The sequence below is a fragment of the Pelophylax lessonae genome (assembly GCF_965119305.1).
Source record: "Pelophylax lessonae genome assembly, chromosome: 2".
Taxonomy (NCBI): Eukaryota; Metazoa; Chordata; class Amphibia; order Anura; family Ranidae; genus Pelophylax; species Pelophylax lessonae.
The window spans coordinates 691,153,995-691,172,462 of record NC_138769.1 but is presented as its reverse complement, the minus strand read 5'-3'; the positions used below and the strand labels follow the sequence as shown (position 1 = coordinate 691,172,462).

General features: G+C 43.0%; 1 protein-coding gene across 2 annotated transcripts in view; it reads left to right on the top strand.

Annotated features, from left to right (window-relative positions):
- Positions 1–18,468, top strand: part of LOC309545257 (cyclic nucleotide-binding domain-containing protein 2-like) — a 525,861-nt gene that overhangs the window by 192,237 nt on the left and 315,156 nt on the right. For both annotated transcript variants that reach the window (XM_082244395.1, XM_082244394.1), the window contains exon 7: positions 12,611–12,773. In XM_082244395.1, the coding sequence (XP_082100521.1) occupies positions 12,611–12,773 (163 nt within the window). The remainder of the gene's footprint in view (positions 1–12,610; positions 12,774–18,468) is intronic.

The following is an 18,468-nucleotide window of genomic DNA, read 5'->3' as shown; positions in this document are numbered from 1 at the left end:
ATTCTTGAAGTTGGTGTAAAGCAACCTTGTTGCTAGCAAAAAACCTTAAATGCAAGTCATACCTGTAAAAGAAAATAGGGCATTTGTACTCTGATACTTAGAAATATTTTGCTAAAGTCTGAAGGGAAACTGTCAATTTGAGGTTTATCTGGGTCACCTACAGCTTTTATTCGTACTTCCTTCTGTTATTAGGAGAATTGTGTGAAGCTGCATTGCCTGGTTCCAGCATGTACACCTAAGCATGTGCATGCACAGTTTTGAACATAGGATTGTGCATGCTTGTGTGCCTCTGCATCGGTGCCTCTTCTGACCCTTCTGCAACTCTTCCTTACCTGCTCCTGTACTGACCCCTGTCATGTCTGCCCACTGCCGATGCAGGTAGTCTTTGACCATTTCACATCAATGGCCTTTATCTTGCTGTCCACCCTCAAGTTTCATTGACACCAACATTATCTACTGGCATTCATGTCACACTTTTGTCCCTACATTCCTTGTCCTCTTACCCAAGGGTGTTTGGATTGGAGCAGTAAGACAGACTGTCCTTGATATCTTGCGCTTTCCATCCAGGTACATGACTCGTCCACATCACTACTGTAAAGTGTAATAAGTGGGGAACAAACAGAGGAACTAACAAAAGTTGTGGGGATCCTAGCAGACTGACACTCCCAAGGTGGTCTTTGGTGGTGCAGACAGTAGGAAAGGTATACCCGTCTTCTTTTATAGCTGTGGATTGCTTTTAAAGTTTTTCTATAGCTGCAGGGTCACTTTAAAAAGACTCTGTCCCTTTTTACATTTGAAAGAACAAACCCACCCCCACTTCACCATCTTCACTGGACTCCCCGATGCTCTGTTCATCTGTTGTGGTCCAAACCCTCTGTAAGCTCCATGTTGGATGGTGTTGAAGCTTACACAGGGTTAATACAACCTTGTCAACTCACTTTAAATCAAAGGAGTCACTTTTTTTTTTTTACCCTTGTCACCCTGAAAACAAGTTCAAATCTCCCTTGATTCCTCTCATTCACCAGAAACCTTACCTGTCCCTCATCTCTGCGTAGTTACCAGATATCTTAGATTTTGCAATGCAGTCACGACATATTCATTTGTGTAAAATTCAGTAACTGTGCATTTCACTCTTTTGGGTACAGTTTCTTAAAAAGTGACAACATATACAGAGCATAGGGACATTACATAGTACTATTTATGTGTTTTGCTATACACACTTATTATTTTCTATTTTGTTCTTTGGGTATAAATGTGGCATAGTACCACTTCATGTTTTCTGTATGCTAGGTCTAAGTGTCGGTTCATACTATGGCGATCCGACTTAGGGGGCGCCCTGTGAAGTCGCATGCACCGCGACTTCGGCGCGACTTGCACGGACTTCATAAAATTAATGTCTATACAAGTCGCTACAGGTCGCCCCGAAGTAGTACAGGAACCTTTTTCTAAGTCGGAGAGACTTGTGTTGCTCCTATTAGAACCGTTCCTGTACCACACAATGGACTGCGGCGGTGCATGACTTGTCAGGCTGACCAAGTCGCCTGACAAGTTGTACTAGTGTGAACCGGCACTAAGGCTCCATTCACACCTGAGTGTATTGATTTACTGGTGTTTGTTTTCCGGGTGTTTTTTAAGCTTTTTTTTGCAGCTTTTTACAAGCTTTTTTAAAGCATTTTAGAAATGTATTACAAGCGTTTTACAGCTTCAGGCTTTTTGTTTAGCCAGTAGAAAGCACTAGGAGGAGAAGGAGGAGAGGGAGAGGAAATTAGGGGTGGAGAGCTGCTATTTGAGCATTTTACAAGCGTTTTACAAGCATTTTACAAGCTTTTTACAAGCGTTTTTCTGCTCAAGTCAGGCATTTCTATTGAAGTCTATGGAGCAAAAAACACTTGTAATCTGCCAAAAAGAAGCTCATGTACTTTCTTGAGCTCCAGGCCTTTTTCTTCAGGCAACAGAATGCTCATATGTGAACAGGGGCCATCGAAATGAATCAGATTTTGCTTGTTGGGCATTTTGGAGCTTCAGAGCTGAGCGTTTTACAAGCTGAAAAATGCTCAGGTGGGAACAGGACCTAATTCTCAATACCTGTCTGTGTTCTGTTTGTATGAACCCTGCACAGGGCTATATTATTGTCTTGTATGCTGGGTATAATTCTCAGCCTTTTCCTTATTCTTTAACAGACTTATCCAACAGGAACCCATTAAATAACCCCTGCTAAAATTATAAGTTTGAGTCTATGGGAATAATGCCCCTTACGTTGGTGGTGGGTGGGATAATTCCCCCCCTACATTGGGGGTCAGTGGGAAGAAATTTCCTTGCATTGGGGGTCAGTGGGAAGAAATTTCCTTGCATTGGTGGTCAGTGGGAAGAAATTTCCTTGCATTGGTGGTCAGTGGCAAGAATACATTGCTTACACTGGTGGTCAGAATGCAGCTCTTACGGACAGCTGAACAGGTCATTGGTGCCATGCTGCTGGCTTTGCCAAGTATCATTGGATCAGGAACTATTTAGGCACCATCAGATGGGATGTCAATTAGCTGCAGTTCAAAGAACCCCTAACAACCTCTATAACAGTAGCTGCTGTGGTACAACCTCCCTCAACCTGGGCCTCCAGCCAGCTGCAGATCCCCTAACCTACCACAGTGCCCCCCAGCCTGTTGCAGGGCCTTCAGCATCCCATAGTGCCCTCAACCTCCAACAGATTCCCCCTCTAGCCTCTTTCAGAAGCCACATTCCTTACAGGGCCACCAAGTCTGCTGCAGATTTTCTTATCCCCTCCAGAACCCCCATTACCCCAACCCCCCACGGTGGCACCCAGTCCCATCCAGAGCCTTCCACAAATTCAATAACAGCACATAAATGTTTGGTGCAAAGCACCAGTTCCTTGCACTCTGAGTAGTGTAGTATTTTTGTCCACCTCTGCTACAATCTTGTGGCTGTTTTTGGAGCTATCAACACAGCAACCCAGGAAAACGCTTCAACCTTGCTGCCCCTTAAACGACGAGGGTATTCTGGAATCACTGAAAACAACAAGCAAACACAGGGGCGCGCCGGCCTAGCGCATTATTCTTTAGAAGGTTTATTAAAAAGAAACTTTAAAATACTCACAAATGAGTTCTTGATAAAAGCCGTCGCCTGAAGCCTTCACGACTTCAGGGGACGGCTCACCCTTGGATCTCTATGCTGAGGACTGCGTTCCTTGTGTGATATGCTTTTATCAAGAACTCGTTTGTGAGTATTTTAACGTTTCTTTTTAATAAACCTTCTAAAGGATAATGCACTAGGCCGGTGTGCCCCTTTGTTTGCTTGTTGTTTCCACAGTTTCAATACATGTTTTGCATTCTTAAACTTTAAGACCCCGTTCACACTGGGGCGACTTGTCAGGCGATCTGGTCGCCTGACAAGTCGCCGTGGGTCGCCTGCCATAAAGTAGCACAGGACCCGTTCTAATAGGAGGGACACAAGTTGCTCCGACTTAGAAAAAAGGGTCCTGAGCTTCTTTGGGGTGACCTGGAGCGACCTGCATTGACTTCAATGATATGAAGTCCGTGCCGGCCGCTCCGAGGTCGCGGTGCGAGCTGCGCACCGCGACTTCACAGGTCGCCCCGGCAAGTCGGGTCGCTCATATGTGAACCGGCTCTTATTGTGTGAGTATAAACTTTTTTTTTTACTGTTGGGGGATAGAAGGTTTTGAAAGAATTTACCAGGCCCTTGTCTCAATAAGACTGAGAATGACTGGTCTAAAAGAACTAAAGGCTTCCATGGAACCCTGTTTGAGAATGGCTGTAGTATGCATAGACACTGCACAATGGCACTTTTCTTGTTCTCTGTGCAGTTTTCATTATATATATATATATATATATATATATATATATATATATATATATATATATAAAACCATTTGTCCTGCATCCTGAAACTGATTTTCAGCATCCGTTTTTACTCACTGAGTGTCAGAGTTGTATAAAGTACTCAAAACCCATACTTGAGTAAAAGTACAAGTGCTCGATCAAAAAGTGACTTGAGTAGAAGTGGAAGTGCTCGATCAAAAAGTGACTTGAGTAGAAGTACTAAAGTATTCAACATTTTTTGTACTTAAGTATTGCAAGTAGTTTTTTTAAAAAATTTGCTACTCAAGTACTGAAAGTAAAAGTACCAGTAGTTTTGAAAAAAAAATTGCTACTCAAGTACTGAAAGTAAAAGTACAAGTACTGTGTTATGTAGTTATTAAAGAAAGAAGTCAAAAGTTTGAACATCATATTGTTTTTTATTATTTCAAATGCAGCTTTTATTTATACATACAGTAGCATTTATTTTCGTATGCGCTGATAATACATGTTTTGAGCTTCATGAAACCTGCCATCTACTGTTCTGGCAGTGGTAATTTTTATAATAGTAACGAGTAACTATGCAGCACAAAAAAAAATATCTGAGTAGAAGTATTGAAAAAATGTAGTGAAGTAAAAGTGGAAGTAGGAGAAAAAAATTCTACTCCAGGAAAGTACAGATACCGCCTTTCGGTACTTAAGTACAGTAGTGAAGTAGTTTACTTAGTTACTATACATCTCTGCTGAATGTACTGTACATCTTTAACTGTTCACTCAATGTCTTTTTTACTGTGTGCATTGATAAGTTCCTATTTATAGGGTGAATTAAGCAATGTGGAGATGTCCAGTTTTTGTGAGCGTCCCATGCTTACCACCGTATACATTGGACTCAGGGGTTGACATCTCTGCTAATGACTTTCCTCCCTCTATAGCCTGACAGTTTCCCAGTCTGTCAGTTGGGCTCTTAGACCATAACACTGCATCCTGGGGAGAATGGAGGGAGGTCTAATGCTCCCTCATGTCTGGGTATTTTCCAAATGCAAAAGTCATTGGACATTGGGTCATAGGGCATCATCATACAGCTCCTGCCATCATCACTAGTTTAATGAAGCAATTATACTTCTGCCCATAAGATGAGAGCAATCAACACTTATCCAAACATAATTCACCAAGGCTGAGCACACACATTATGGTCAGGTAGAAATACACCTTGCAGAGATAATGAAATGCATGCAGGTCTTTCTTCTGTTCCAGAAAAGGTCAGAGCTTTGCTACGTTACTTCTGTTATGTAACATTATCAAAGAGTGTCTAATGCTCAGTTCACAGGGTTGGTGAGACTGATAATGTCAGACAGAAGCTCCCACATCAACTTGACGTTGTGATCAAATAAAACATATCTGGCTTGTATGGAAACACTGACCTAGATTCATTGCCAGCATTTGAAATCCAGGATTAGTACTTCTTCGCACTCTGTGCCCTTATCAGACTGAATGTCTCTTTCAGCTCGACAGTTTCTTGGGTGAAAATAATATTTGTTCCTCTTAATAATTTCTTGCGATTTCCAGATGCACGCAAACTATTCTAGAGTGGACTAGTCATGAAGAAGGGTTATATCTTCCATTTTTTGTTGAGGAAGTGTATGATTCGTTCATTTGCCTCGTTCACAATAATGTCTCCAGAGGGTATTTAACCCTCACTGTGACACATTAGAAACTATATTTTAGCACACTCTGTGTCGGTTCACACTATGGCAATCTGACTTCGGGGGCGACTAGTGAAGTCGCCGTGCACCGCGACTTTGGCGCGACTTGCATGGACTTCACATAATGGAAGTCAATGCAAGTCGCTCCGACTTGTGTCAAAAGTAGTACAGGAACCTTTTTCTAAGTCGGAGCGACTTAAGTCGCTCCTATTAGAACGGTTCCCGTAGCACAGAATGGACCGCGACTTGTCAGGCAACCAAGTCGCCTGACAAGTCGCGGTAGTGTGAACCGGGACTTAGGCCTTCAAATTACAGGAAATGTATGCTCAGTGGCCACTTTAATTAGGTAGACATGTCTAGTACTTATGAAGATGTGTCTATGGTCAACAACAGAGTGTTTTCAACTAAAATGATGTTGCAAAATTAGATTAGTTTGAGGGTGAAATTTTACAGCAGAAAATCCCAGTTTCATTTTTAAGTTGTTTAGGCAAAATTTGCTTGAAATTAAGGTCTGCTTTGCTTTTTGTTTTTTTTATGTTTTTTTTTTTATTTACAGTCTTTTTTTGGGGGAATGGATGTATTTGGGGTGAATTTAGTTTATTTCACTTTGTGTTGTTTATATGGGGGTTTATGTGTGATTTTATTTTCTTTTATTTTATGCGTATTTGATTGTTTTTTGTGTACTATGGCTTTCATTTTTTTTTTCATTGTCAATGTTTTCTTCAAGTGAAAAACAGTAAAATAGTGAGGCTATTGGGGGCTTTATTTTTGGCACAAGAAAAGGGTTCAGAGCTTCAGGAACCATCAGGAGCCCTTTAAAGTCTAGGGCACCCTTAACGTAGAATTCCAGGTTTTATTACACTTTACATAGTTAATTTGGGCTAAGCTGGCTAATTGCTATCTGACTAGGAGGTAGTCTTGTATAGAAGCTATTAAAAATGGATAGGTAGACCCAGACATTTCATAGTGGCCAATATGCATACGTGGACTTATAGAGATGTCCCGAACTATTCGCCGGCGAACAGTTCCCAGCGAACATCGCTTGTTCGCGTTCGCCTCGGCGGGCGAACATATGCGGTGTTCGGTCCGCCCCCTATACATCATCATTGAGCAAACTTTGACCCTGAACCTCACAGTCAGCAGACACATTCCAGCCATCAGCATACCCTCCCTCCCAGACCCTCCCACCTCCTATAAAAAAGCAAGGACAGCATCCATCTTAGATTCATTCTGAAGCTGCAGAGTTAGTTAGAGCAGGGAGAGTGCTGCTGCTGCTGCTGCTGACTTAATAGGAAAATCATTAGCTAGGCCAGTGTCCACTCCTGCTTTAAGGACAGCATCCAGACAGCACCCCAAAAAGCCCTTTTTAGGGCTGGTATATCAGTCTGCTTTTACTTATTTTTTTTCTATATATATACAGACTGTACTTTGTGCACACCACTCATCGGGTGGCACAGTACCTTGCAGATAAAAAAGTCATTTAATTTTTACCCTTTAATATAATTGCAGTTGCCTGCCAGTGTGTGTCAGCCCCACTGACTGAACTGTGCCCACTGCCAGTGCCCACCATTCATATAGGGTGGCACAGCACCTTGCAGATAAAAAATTCATTTAATTTTTCCTCTGTAATATAATTGCAGTTGCCTGCCTATGAGTGTGAGGTCCACAGACTGCACTGTGCCCACTGCCCACAACTCATTTAGGGTGGCACAGCACCTTGCAGATAAAAAAGTCATTTCATTTTTTCTCTGTAATATAATTGCAGTTGCCTGCCAGTGAGTGTCAGGCCCACAGACTGTACTGTGCCCACTGCCCACCACTCATATAGGGTGGCACAGCACCTTGCAGATAAAACATTAATTTAATTTTATCTCTGTAATATAATTATATTTAATTTATATAATTTAATTTTTCCTATAATAAAAAATAAAATTCATCCAGAAAAAACAGGAACTGGCTTTTTCATTCGAATTTCAGTAAAGCAGGGATGGTGATAACCTCTTACCAAATAAATAGGATGATAACATATACCAAAATATATGAATCAGATGTGATAAATATAAGCATAAAATCATAAATACATAAAAGCACGAAATCACATCAATAGGAGTCCATAAAGTCCATAGGTATAAAGTGCTTAGAGCAATGAAAGTGCAAACATGAAGGATCACAGGTGCAACTTATAGGGACCACCCTTGCTTGCCACCAACACACAGTGCCAGCAGAAGTATCTGAAATTCAGACTCACTATAAATTTACCAGGAAATCTTCCAGAGGAGTCTTTGCAGCACAAATCAGAGATCTGGAGGAAACCTGATTTTACTATATGCTGTTGTTGGCTAGTCCATGAGAGTGGTTAGGCATAGGCGTCTGGTGAGTGTGAAGTTGCACCTGTGATCCTTCATGTTTGCACTTTCATTGCTCTATGCACTTTATACCTATGGACTTTATGGACTCCTATAGATGTGATTTCATGCTTTTATGTATTTATGATTTTTATGCTTATATTTATCACATCTGATTCATATATTTTGGTATATGTTATCATCCTATTTATTTGGTAAGAGGTTATCACCATCCCTGCGCTACTGAAATTCGAATGAAAAAGCCAGTTCCTGTTTTTTCTGGATGAATTTTATTTTTTATTATATTTACTCCACTTTTTTTGTTATTTGTGTTATTCTGTCAGGTTTGTCTTACCTGTATTTCCTAAAGTGCAGTGGATTACAACATCGTCTATTAATTTAGTACAAGTAGAGATATTTATATATTTAATTTTTCCTCTGTAATATAATTGCAGTTGCCTGCCATTGAGTGTCAGGTCCACAGACTGTACTGTGCCCACTGCCCACCACTCATATAGGGTGGCACAGCACCTTGCAGATAAAAAGTAATTCGATTTTTCCTCTGTAATATAATTGCAGTTGCCTGCCAGTGAGTGTCAGGTCCACAGACTGCACTGTGCCCACTGCAAATGGACTGTTTGCGGTTGTTTGCAGTGCCTTAAACGGGGAGTTTGGTCTGTCAGAGTCTGTCAGAGTTTGGTCTGTCACTGTGAAGCGGGCGTAACCCTTACACTACCTGATCAATACAACATCATACCTGATCGTATTCACACACTGGATGTTTTAAAGCACGTTATTCCAAACAATTTAGGAATGTTAGGTGATTTATGCCCTTTATGGATTAAAACCCGACTCTGCGTCAACTACGTAATTTTCCATGGGAGTGTTGCCTTGGATCCCCCTCCGGCATGCCACAGTCCAGGTGTTAGTCCCCTTGAAACAACTTTTCCATCACTATTGCGGCCAGAAAAAGTCCCTGTGGGTTTTAAAATTTGCCTGCCTATTGAAGTCTATGGCGGTTCGCCCGTTCGCGAACATTTGCGGAAGTTCGCGTTCGCCGTTCGCGAACATAAAATTTTATGTTCGCGACATCTCTAATGACTTATAGGAGGACTATAGGAAAGGGCTAAAATTTCTGTCATTTCTTTTTATTTTTTTCTCTGTATGAGACCATTAGAGAGGTTTTCCTTCACTTTCTACCACTGTGACACCCATACAAGAAATAGGGGTTGGTCATCACCAGGACCAGAAAGTACAGAAAATATAAAAACATTGAAGGTCCAGCCCTCCCCTGCTAACTATAAAATGTGTATTGTCTGTTTGTCTATTGAAGAGATTTCTCATTACTTCCTGTCATGTTAGGAAGTGAGGGAAAATCTCCCACATAGGGACACAGACAGCAATGAAAACCTGAAACAGGCTCCAACCCTTTGAGCCTATTCACACTGCCGCGACTTGTCAGGCGACTTGTCAGCCTGACAAGTCGCGGTCGGTCGCGGTCCATTGAGTAGTAGAAGACCAGTTCTAATAGGAGCAGTCGCTCCGACTTAGAAAAAGGGTCCTGTACTACTTTGGGGCGACCTCGGAGCGACTTGCATAGACTTCCATTATGTGAAGTCCCTGCAAGTCGCGGTGCACAGCGGTGCACGCGACTTCACAGGTCGCCCCCCGAAGTCGTGTCGCCTCAGTGTGAACCGGCTCTTACCCTCTACATCCAAAATTAAATAAATATTATTTTCTCTAGGGTTGGCCTTTAATGTACACAGATGTTTTGGAGTATAGTTTTATGTTTGGATGAAAAGTAATAATGAAACCAATCCAAATGCAGAACATGTAGGAAAGAAATATGGGACCTCTTGACTTTTTTTTTAAACATCTAGGCTCCAGGTCTGTTATCCAGCTATTGATTTTGCTATCAAACTCATCACTGACCTTGAAATAGCATATAGCCAGGGAACATTGAAAAGTTTGCACTTCCCTCCTGAATACTTGTTCTGGTCATTGACTCATAGGCAGTAAAGTAAGGATATGGATGACAGCTATTTTACCCCTGAGGATCCTTTTGAGTTAATTTTCAGATTCTTAGGGAACCACTGTAAAAATGTATTATACCTACAGCTCATTGTACATTAGTGCAATCAATAAGTTGAAGAAAGTAAAAAAAAAAAAAAAAAGAATAAGCAATGTGTCGTACCTAGTGTATTTGGCACCAGAGGAAGATCATTTATTACAAACCCACTACAAAATAATTTTCAGTAATGTTTATTGTTGGTGGGGTGCAGCACGTGTGGCGGCAGTAATTCACACAGACAGATGCAGGGCAGAACTTGTATTGGAATATTTCAGCAACAGTTACAATAAATGGGTAGACAGGCTATCCTTCAAGTAACTTTAAAAGAGCAGATTGCAACTGACTGACCGCATCGGTAGAGAGGGGCAGAATGCGGCCTGGCCATCTAGTGCCCAATTAGAAAGAGGCCCAGAAGAGTTGTGACCCTACGATTTCCCTCCTCGTCAGGGACCTTTCCCTAAGGCTAATACTCTTCCTAACAGGCAAGGTATTTGTCCCTACTCTACCAACTCATAAAATGCTCAACCAAACCTGGGAGCCAGTGCTCTAAATAGGTTACTCACATGGCAGCATCCAAAAGAGTAACTTCCGCAGTAACCGCGAAAATCATAGTGGAACCTTGTTCCTCTTGAGTTCCTCTCCAACAACAGTGCTGCTGCAGAAGACCACCACCTGCAATGGATAAAGTAGACTGCACCTGCCTACATGTTCTTGAAATAAGTATTAAAAGCAAAAAAGAAAGGTAGACAGTAAAAACTGTGGGGCTCTCTAACATTAGTGGTCAACGTAGACCTGGTAATTTGTCTGCTGGCATGGTTGGTAAATGTAGGTGGGAAACCAATTGATTATTTACTGTTGAAGTAACCCCTGGAAACCTCAGGAGGAACCCTAAGATTCCATGGAACTCTGGTTGACCAACACTGGCCTCATCCTTGATGGGTTGAAAGATCAACTTACTTCTTTAAAGCGGAGTTCCGGGCACAAAATCGATATTTTTTTTTTTGTGCCCATCCACTTTTACACCTTCACCTGAAAAGGAATTGGATAGTTAGTTTTTTTTTTTTTATTTACTCACCTTGTAATTGAAGATCGAAGATACTCACCTAGTCTTCACTTCCTCCCTCTGTGCCGCGGCTCCGTCGTCACTTCCGGGCTTGCACTGATTCCTGGGAGCTGAACGTCATCGCTCCCAAGAATCAATGCGACGGCACCGGGCCCGCTCGTCACTTCCGGGCGACGCCGCATTCCCCTGCTAAACAACTTCTGGGCATGCCCAGAAGCTGTAGAGGAATGCGGAGCCACACCGGAAGTGACGAGAGGGGCCGGTGCAGGCGCATTCTGGGAGAAGAAGACGCGGAAGAAGACGCCGAAGAGGACCGCGCCGGCTTCAGCTGCCCACAAGAGAGATGGAAACGCTGTGGAAGAAATTTTATAAGTGAGTATTTCTTCTAAAAGGTAAGTGCGAACCGGGACAGATCAGAGGCTAGCCATTGTGGAATGTACTAGCCCTGACTGTCCCGGGGGTATGTTTGTTGAAAAATGATTTCTGTGCCCGGAACTCCGCTTTAAAACCAACTATGGCAGCCCCCACATTTCTATCCCAAAACACATAATTTAGGGACCAAGTGCTTTCACACATTAAACGGGTCACGCTTTTGCAACTACCAAAAGCCCCCTTTCTACTCATTTATGGACACTGAGACAAACAGCTCCAGGTATGGACTAGCCGTCCCCCACCACACCCACCAAATTGGATCCTCACATGCTTACTGATAGCCCGCAGAGTTATACTCGCCAACTGGATCTCCACAGTGGGCCCTTCTGTATCGCAAGTTCACCGTGACCTCTTAAGTCTCATGATCAGAGATCGGTTCAATACGGACTTTAATCTTCCTTCCTCCGCAAACTGCTTTTCTAATAACTAGCAGGACTTTCTGGATTCCCTACCTAAGGATGTGATTGCCACCTCTTCCTCAGATAACTTCTTGTATAATGCTCCTGGGTAGGACAAAATTGCTGTGGCTCGGGTGTCATCGTCCAACTTCCTTCCCCCCCCTTCTTCTCCTTCCCCTTTTTGTCCCCTCTCTCTTCTCTTTCTGGTACGCCTCCCTCGGCCTTAGAGCCTTTTGTATGCCAAAGATCCATCCAACTAGGGTTCTAGTGTGTTTATGTTTTGACCTTGGATAATTTTTGTCTGGCTGCTATATCACCTAGGTCAGTCACGAGTCTCTATGTTGTTGCTCGGCTTCTGACCCTCTAAAATGTAAAATGTGTTGTTCATCATTATCCCAGATTTTCCATGTATCGTATTTTTTGTTTCCATAAAGTTTCTTAAAAAAAAAAAACATAATTTATTTCTACAAACCAAATTGCTCTGTGGAAATGTCAATGTTAATACTCTAAGGCATTATCGGCAAACCAACATATCTCTTCGAAACTCCCTATAAAAAGAGAAAGTTTTTATTTCCTTCTAATCTTTATTTATTGTACAAGTGCCAGACAGTTGTTAAAATGGAGCGTGATATCTCTTAACTTGCTTGGCTAATCTGAATATTTATGAAATGCGCAGCTATTAAAAAAAAAAAACCTTGACTTCACCAGCGCTATGTGCTGTGCATGGTAACAATCTTCAGTCATTTGTTTTGTTTTTTTTTTTCTCCTCAGTTTTGGGCCCGGAAGAGTAATCATACGTCAGGGTCACGTCGCTCAGAACTTTTACCTGATTCTCTCCGGCACTGCCGTTGTCACCAAAGTGTCACACAGTAAGAAGACAGGGGAGCTTTTCTCTAAGACGGTAGCCCTCCTGAAGAAAGGGAAGTACTTTGGGGTAAGTAGCCACTTGTTCATTGTATTCCCATTTGCATGAAGCAGGCAGAGACGGCTATGCTACAGATAAAGGAACATTTGCAAATTATAATGACTAATTCATTCCTGTTTGTGCTGAGTGTTCTTGGGAGGCATCCAGTGCCTCTGTGCTGATTTAAAATCAATCAATCAAGCAATAATGAAAACGTACAGACAAACATCACAAATCAGGGCTCGGTGCCACGAATCTACCCAGAGCTTAGATTGACTTTAGACTGTTGCTAACAAACTTTGTTGAAATGTTTGAGAAGTTGTATTTACACTTTTTTTTTATTAGACTGCTAAACTCTTATAAATGACTTGAGTTTGAAGAGTTATAGCCTAGGCAGAAAACACCAAGAAACTATTGAATGAACATGTGACTTTTCCTTGACCATATACTGCTATTGAAAACGTTTATTGGACCTTGTATGTAAGAAATCACATGACCAAAGGATTTGTCAACCTCGGTCCACTACTAACCCTTAACCACTTAAGCCCCGGAAGATTTTACCCCCTTCCTGACCAGGGGGTATTTTGCGATTCGGCACTGCGTGACTTTAACGGACAATTGCGTGGTCGTGCGACGCTGTATCTAAACGAATTTGGCGTCCTTTTTTTTCCCATAAACAGAGCTTTCTTTTGGTGGTATTTGATCACCTGTGCGATTTTTTGATCACGCGCTATAAACAAAAAAAGAGCGTAAATTTTGCAAAAATAGCAATATTTTTCACATTTTTTTTATATGAAATTCCCCCCCCAAAAAATGTAAAAATCAAAATTTTTTAACATTTTCGGCCAATTTGTTTTATGCTACCTATGTTTGGTAAAAAAAATCACAAAAAGCGTATTTTGATTGGTTTGCGCAAAAGTTATCGCGTTTACTAACAAAGGGAAAGATTTTTGTCATTTTTGTTGTTTTTTTTTTAACGCGTAATGGCGGCGATCTGCGATTTTTTTTGTGGTACTGCGACATTGCAGCGGACAGATCGGACCCTTGACTGACATTTTTGACACTTTTGGGGTTACCAGTGACATTTCTACAGTAATCAGTGCTATACATATGCACTGTTACTGTAAAAATACACTGGCAGTGAAGGGGTTAACTTTTTTTGAAAGGGAGGGGCTATGTGTGTCCCTAGGGGCATGCTTTCTACTGTGTTTGGCTGTGGCTTCAGATGTATGAAGAGTGATCAACGGTTCTACATAGTAGAACCGTATGATCATCCTTCATACACAGGGGAGAATGACAGGCAGCTTGTTTACAGAAGCCGCCTGACTTTCTCCCTCTCCCCCGACGATCGCAGAGTGACCGGCGGACATCGGGTCCGCCGGTCACACGTGCGGGGGGGTCCGTGACCACGTGGGAACGGGAGCGCGCCTCCGGGGGCGCGCGCTCGCTCTCTAGACCCTCACAAGCTAGTGACGTAGCCCTACGTCACTTTGCCTGTGAGGGGCTGACTGCCGACGTAGATCGGCGTTAGGCAGTCGGCAAGTGGTTAAAATAATAACACAGACTGCTTGACATGGGTTTAAAGGCCCCCAGTATCTATTCAATTTATAAAATGAAATACATAACATATCATTATGTAGCCGGTAGCAGACTACGGTCGTCTGATATTTCAGACTTGTCCACTGCTTCCTAGGCTCTCTGTACTCCCCTAGTGTTGGTCTCGGATTTCATGCATCATACTCCTGGGACTGGAAGAGAGCATTGTGGGAACTGTAGTCTTCTGAAAATATATTACTGCACTGCTGAACTGTTTATGGACTACACCTCCCAGCAGACCATTCGCTCCAGGGGAGAATTGTGGGAGAGACTATAAAGGGATCTGCTGACCAGGCCCACATGCTTTTTCTTCCCATCGTGTGTGCATCGGTCCACCGCAGAGAGAGGACTCCCGCCTACTGGACACCACCCAGCTGTCTGCAGACTCAGCCCAGGGGGGACGGATGATGTTTGCTACGTTGCGGACATCCCTGCAGCATCGAGAGCCGGTGGGACTCACTGAATCAGCAGAGCACAGCTATCTCAGTGTCCCAGAGCGTGGAGAGTTGACTTTGCTTGGTCTTCAAGGAGTTATAAAACAGTCATCAGGATTAGTGAGAGAGCACCTGCTCAAAGTCCAGTTATCAGCTACTACTACATCCCTTTGAACACTGTAAACAGACACCCTACATCTGGATTGGTTAGTGGATCATCATTAGTCAGAACCAGCTATCTTGCATTGCTTGTCCCACACTTTGCTGCATTTGGGAATCATTTGTTCTATTTGCTTGTTACTGCAAATGGTTATTTAAAGCGGAGTTCCAGCCTAAAACACTCACCTGTCCAACGGTCCAGCGATGCGGCCACCTGAAGCCTCACTCTTCTCCCTCTCTGCTCTCCGGCACAGGCATCACTGGTGTGGGCACCCGGCTGTGACAGTTTGCGGCTTCACAGCCGGGTACGCACTGCGCATGCTCAAGTTGCGATACGCCTCGTGATTGGCCGGCAATCTTCTGGGACCTCTGACATGTCCCAGAAGATTGCAGGGAGGGAGGGGGAGAGGAGAACTTCTGCTCAGGGCGCCGCGGCGTCCGAGTGGAAGTGGGAGCGAGTACCTGTCAAAACTAGGTCCCCGCTCCCCCCCCCCCAAAAATGACATGCCAAATGTGGTATGTCAGGGGGTTAGCACTACCTAAAGCGGAAGTTCCCCTTTTGGGTGGAACTCCGCTTTAACAGTTTTGCTAGTATTATTTCAACAGAGTCCTGGTGGTTTACCTAGGGCCTAGTTGATTAAAACCTCCTTTAAGCCTTCCTTTTGCGTAAAGTAAATATAAAGATTTAAAACAGATCTGCATTGTGTCAGAATGTTATTTAAAGGTATACTCAACATGTCTGAACGTAAAGTGTCAGGAGGGCTGGACTGTTCACAGGGTCAAAGCAGCACAGAAAAACATAAAACTGCAAGCAACCCACATGGGGGCAGCGCTAGAATTAACATAACAGCACACAAAAAATGTCAACAATAGGACCAGGAGGGTTTTTTGGGTGTTTTACCCTCTTCATGACCTGGTCTTTTTTTGCTATTCAGCACTGTGCTACTTTACCTGGTAATTGCGCGGTCATGCAATTCTGTAACCAAACAAATTTATATAATTTTGAAAAAAAAAAACAATATTTTTTCCTTTCTGCTATGAAACATATCCAATAAAACATCTAATTTCTTCCTACATTTTGGGCAAAATGTATTCTGCTGTATGTTTTTTATTTAAAAAATCCCAATAAGTGTATATTGATTGGTTTACGTGAAAGTTATAGCATCTACAAACTATGGTATATATACTGGAATTTTTTTTTTATACTACTAATGGCAGCAATCAACAACTTATAATGGGACTGCAGTAGTGGGGTAGACAATCTGACACTAATTGAAGCTAGGGGGAACTGACTAACTGCCACTGACATCACCAGTGACATTAATACAGTGATCAGTGATAATACCATGGTTGTCCAACCTGCAGCTCTCCAGCTGTTGCATCATACCTTTGCCGAGTTGGGAGCCATGCTTACAACTGTTAGCCTTTCAATGCCTTAAGGGACTTTTAGTTACGCAACATCTGGAGGGCTGCAGGATGGACGCCCATGCTATATACTGTCACTGTACTAATGATGCTGGCTGGAAAGGGGTTAACATCTAGAGCAATCAAGAGGTCAAATGTGTGCCTAACTATGTGTAAAGTGTGCTGCTTTGTAGGGATGAGAAACTGACAGATCCCTCCCTCTGTACAGAGCTCTGTATTGTTTACCAACACAGAGCTCTGGGTTGTGATTGCACACAGGCGATCAGCAGGTCCTTGCTGTGAATCATCGGCCCAGACTTGCTGACAGATCGCGCCCTAAATCCGGAACTTGGCAGAAACGTATGGGTATGCAGCTGTTCGCCCCCAAATACATTGCGAGCGGGGCGCTAAGTGGTTAAAGGCACAATTTATAAATAGAATTGCCCATGTTTTCAGTGCCCCATCTGGCTTAAGGACATTATGAACTCACATGTTCTTACTCTTCATCTGAACTTTCTGGAATGAATAGCCAGCATCCTTCATGTTAACAACCCTTGCATCTCCACTCTGCCCATCTCACCTTCAGCCTGCAGTCCAGTAAGACCTACAACCCCTCCACACTAAACTCACATTTTCTAACCCTTTCCTTATGTTACTCCCCTTTGTCATGCAGACCCTCCATCTATTTCTTCTCTGGGTTTCACTTTCTAAGACCTAGTTCATTTGTGCTGCCATACTACCACCCCTCTGAAAAGCAATCTCTTTTCAGAGAGCTCCTGACATGCTGTGAGGAGGCGATAGGTTGAAGTCCTAAATCAGCAAACACCTGAACAGGGTACAACTGAACAGAGATTTGGTCAGCCTCTCTGGATCTCCGCATAACATCTTCTTCCCGTTATAAAAGTGTGGTTTCACAACAATGTCCCTGGGTAGGCCATCAGAGCGAGGTAGTTTCAATGCCCTGTGTGCTCTGTCCAGCTCCAGGCAATGTTCTGGTATTAGGTCCTTGATCAGGGAGAGGACTGCCGACTGCACATCTTTAATGGATTATGGAAGGCCTCTTATTCTAAAATTGAGATGCCTGGATCTATTTTCCAGGTCATCAACTTTCCCAAGTGCACTCAAGCTGGTCTTTCAGACCCTGGATGCGGGCCGTGTTTTGGTAAGCTCTGGAGATCGCGTGGTTCACTTTTTGTTCAATGGCCTCTTTGTTCAGTGGCTGTTTGTGCAAGGCCCCTTGCAAGTGTAGCAGGTTTTCCAGGCATTGGGTCTGATGTGGGTCTGCCATTGTTACCGGTTACCTCTCCAGCCCATGTGAGCTGCGACCCTGGGTGTGAGAACTGAGACATGGACAACTCCAGCATCTTTGTTTTGTGGTTTTATTGTAGATAAAGGGGATGGGAGAAGGGAATGAGTGGGATACTCCTTTAGGCTTAACTAGATGCAGTTTGGGACTTTATCCAGAAAATGTCTGTTAACGCTGCTTTGACACCAGCCGACACTAGCCAACGCTCACTGACGCTTAGAACACATTGTAACTTGACAGAAGTGCTGAATCCTCGACTCTAGGTCCAGAAGACTCAGGACTGTGGAGCATAGAACTACTGACACTGCTGCACGGCAAAGTCACTGAACACTCTCTCCAGCCTGGCACTGGCTTGAGGTAGCTTGTGTAACGCTCTTGCGTTTTTTGTTAGTGAATGGATTTGCAGCTGCAGAATTATTACACTCAGTAGTCATGTAGAGATGTGTTGAACAAACATATCCAACTCTCAGGACTCATCACCGTGCACAGCCTGTTTTATGCAAATATACATACACTCAATATGATGTTCCTGGAGTGATAGGATGTATATGATAGTATAGAGGTGAGAGACAGGCGTTAGAAATGGTGAGCACTCAGAAGTAATATTCAGGAGAGTGGTAGGTGATGATAGGTAGTATGCAGATAGGTTTAGCAATCATGTATAGTAACAGGTGGTAGGGGACAGCAGATGAAGTATACAAGAGAGAGTAACCTAGTGCAATGATGTAGATGATGGTAGGCTCAAGAGCTAGCAATCTATGAAGTTATGCAGATGATAGGAATAGTGCTTACATAGTAACAGTCCTTAGTATGCAGAGGTAGATAG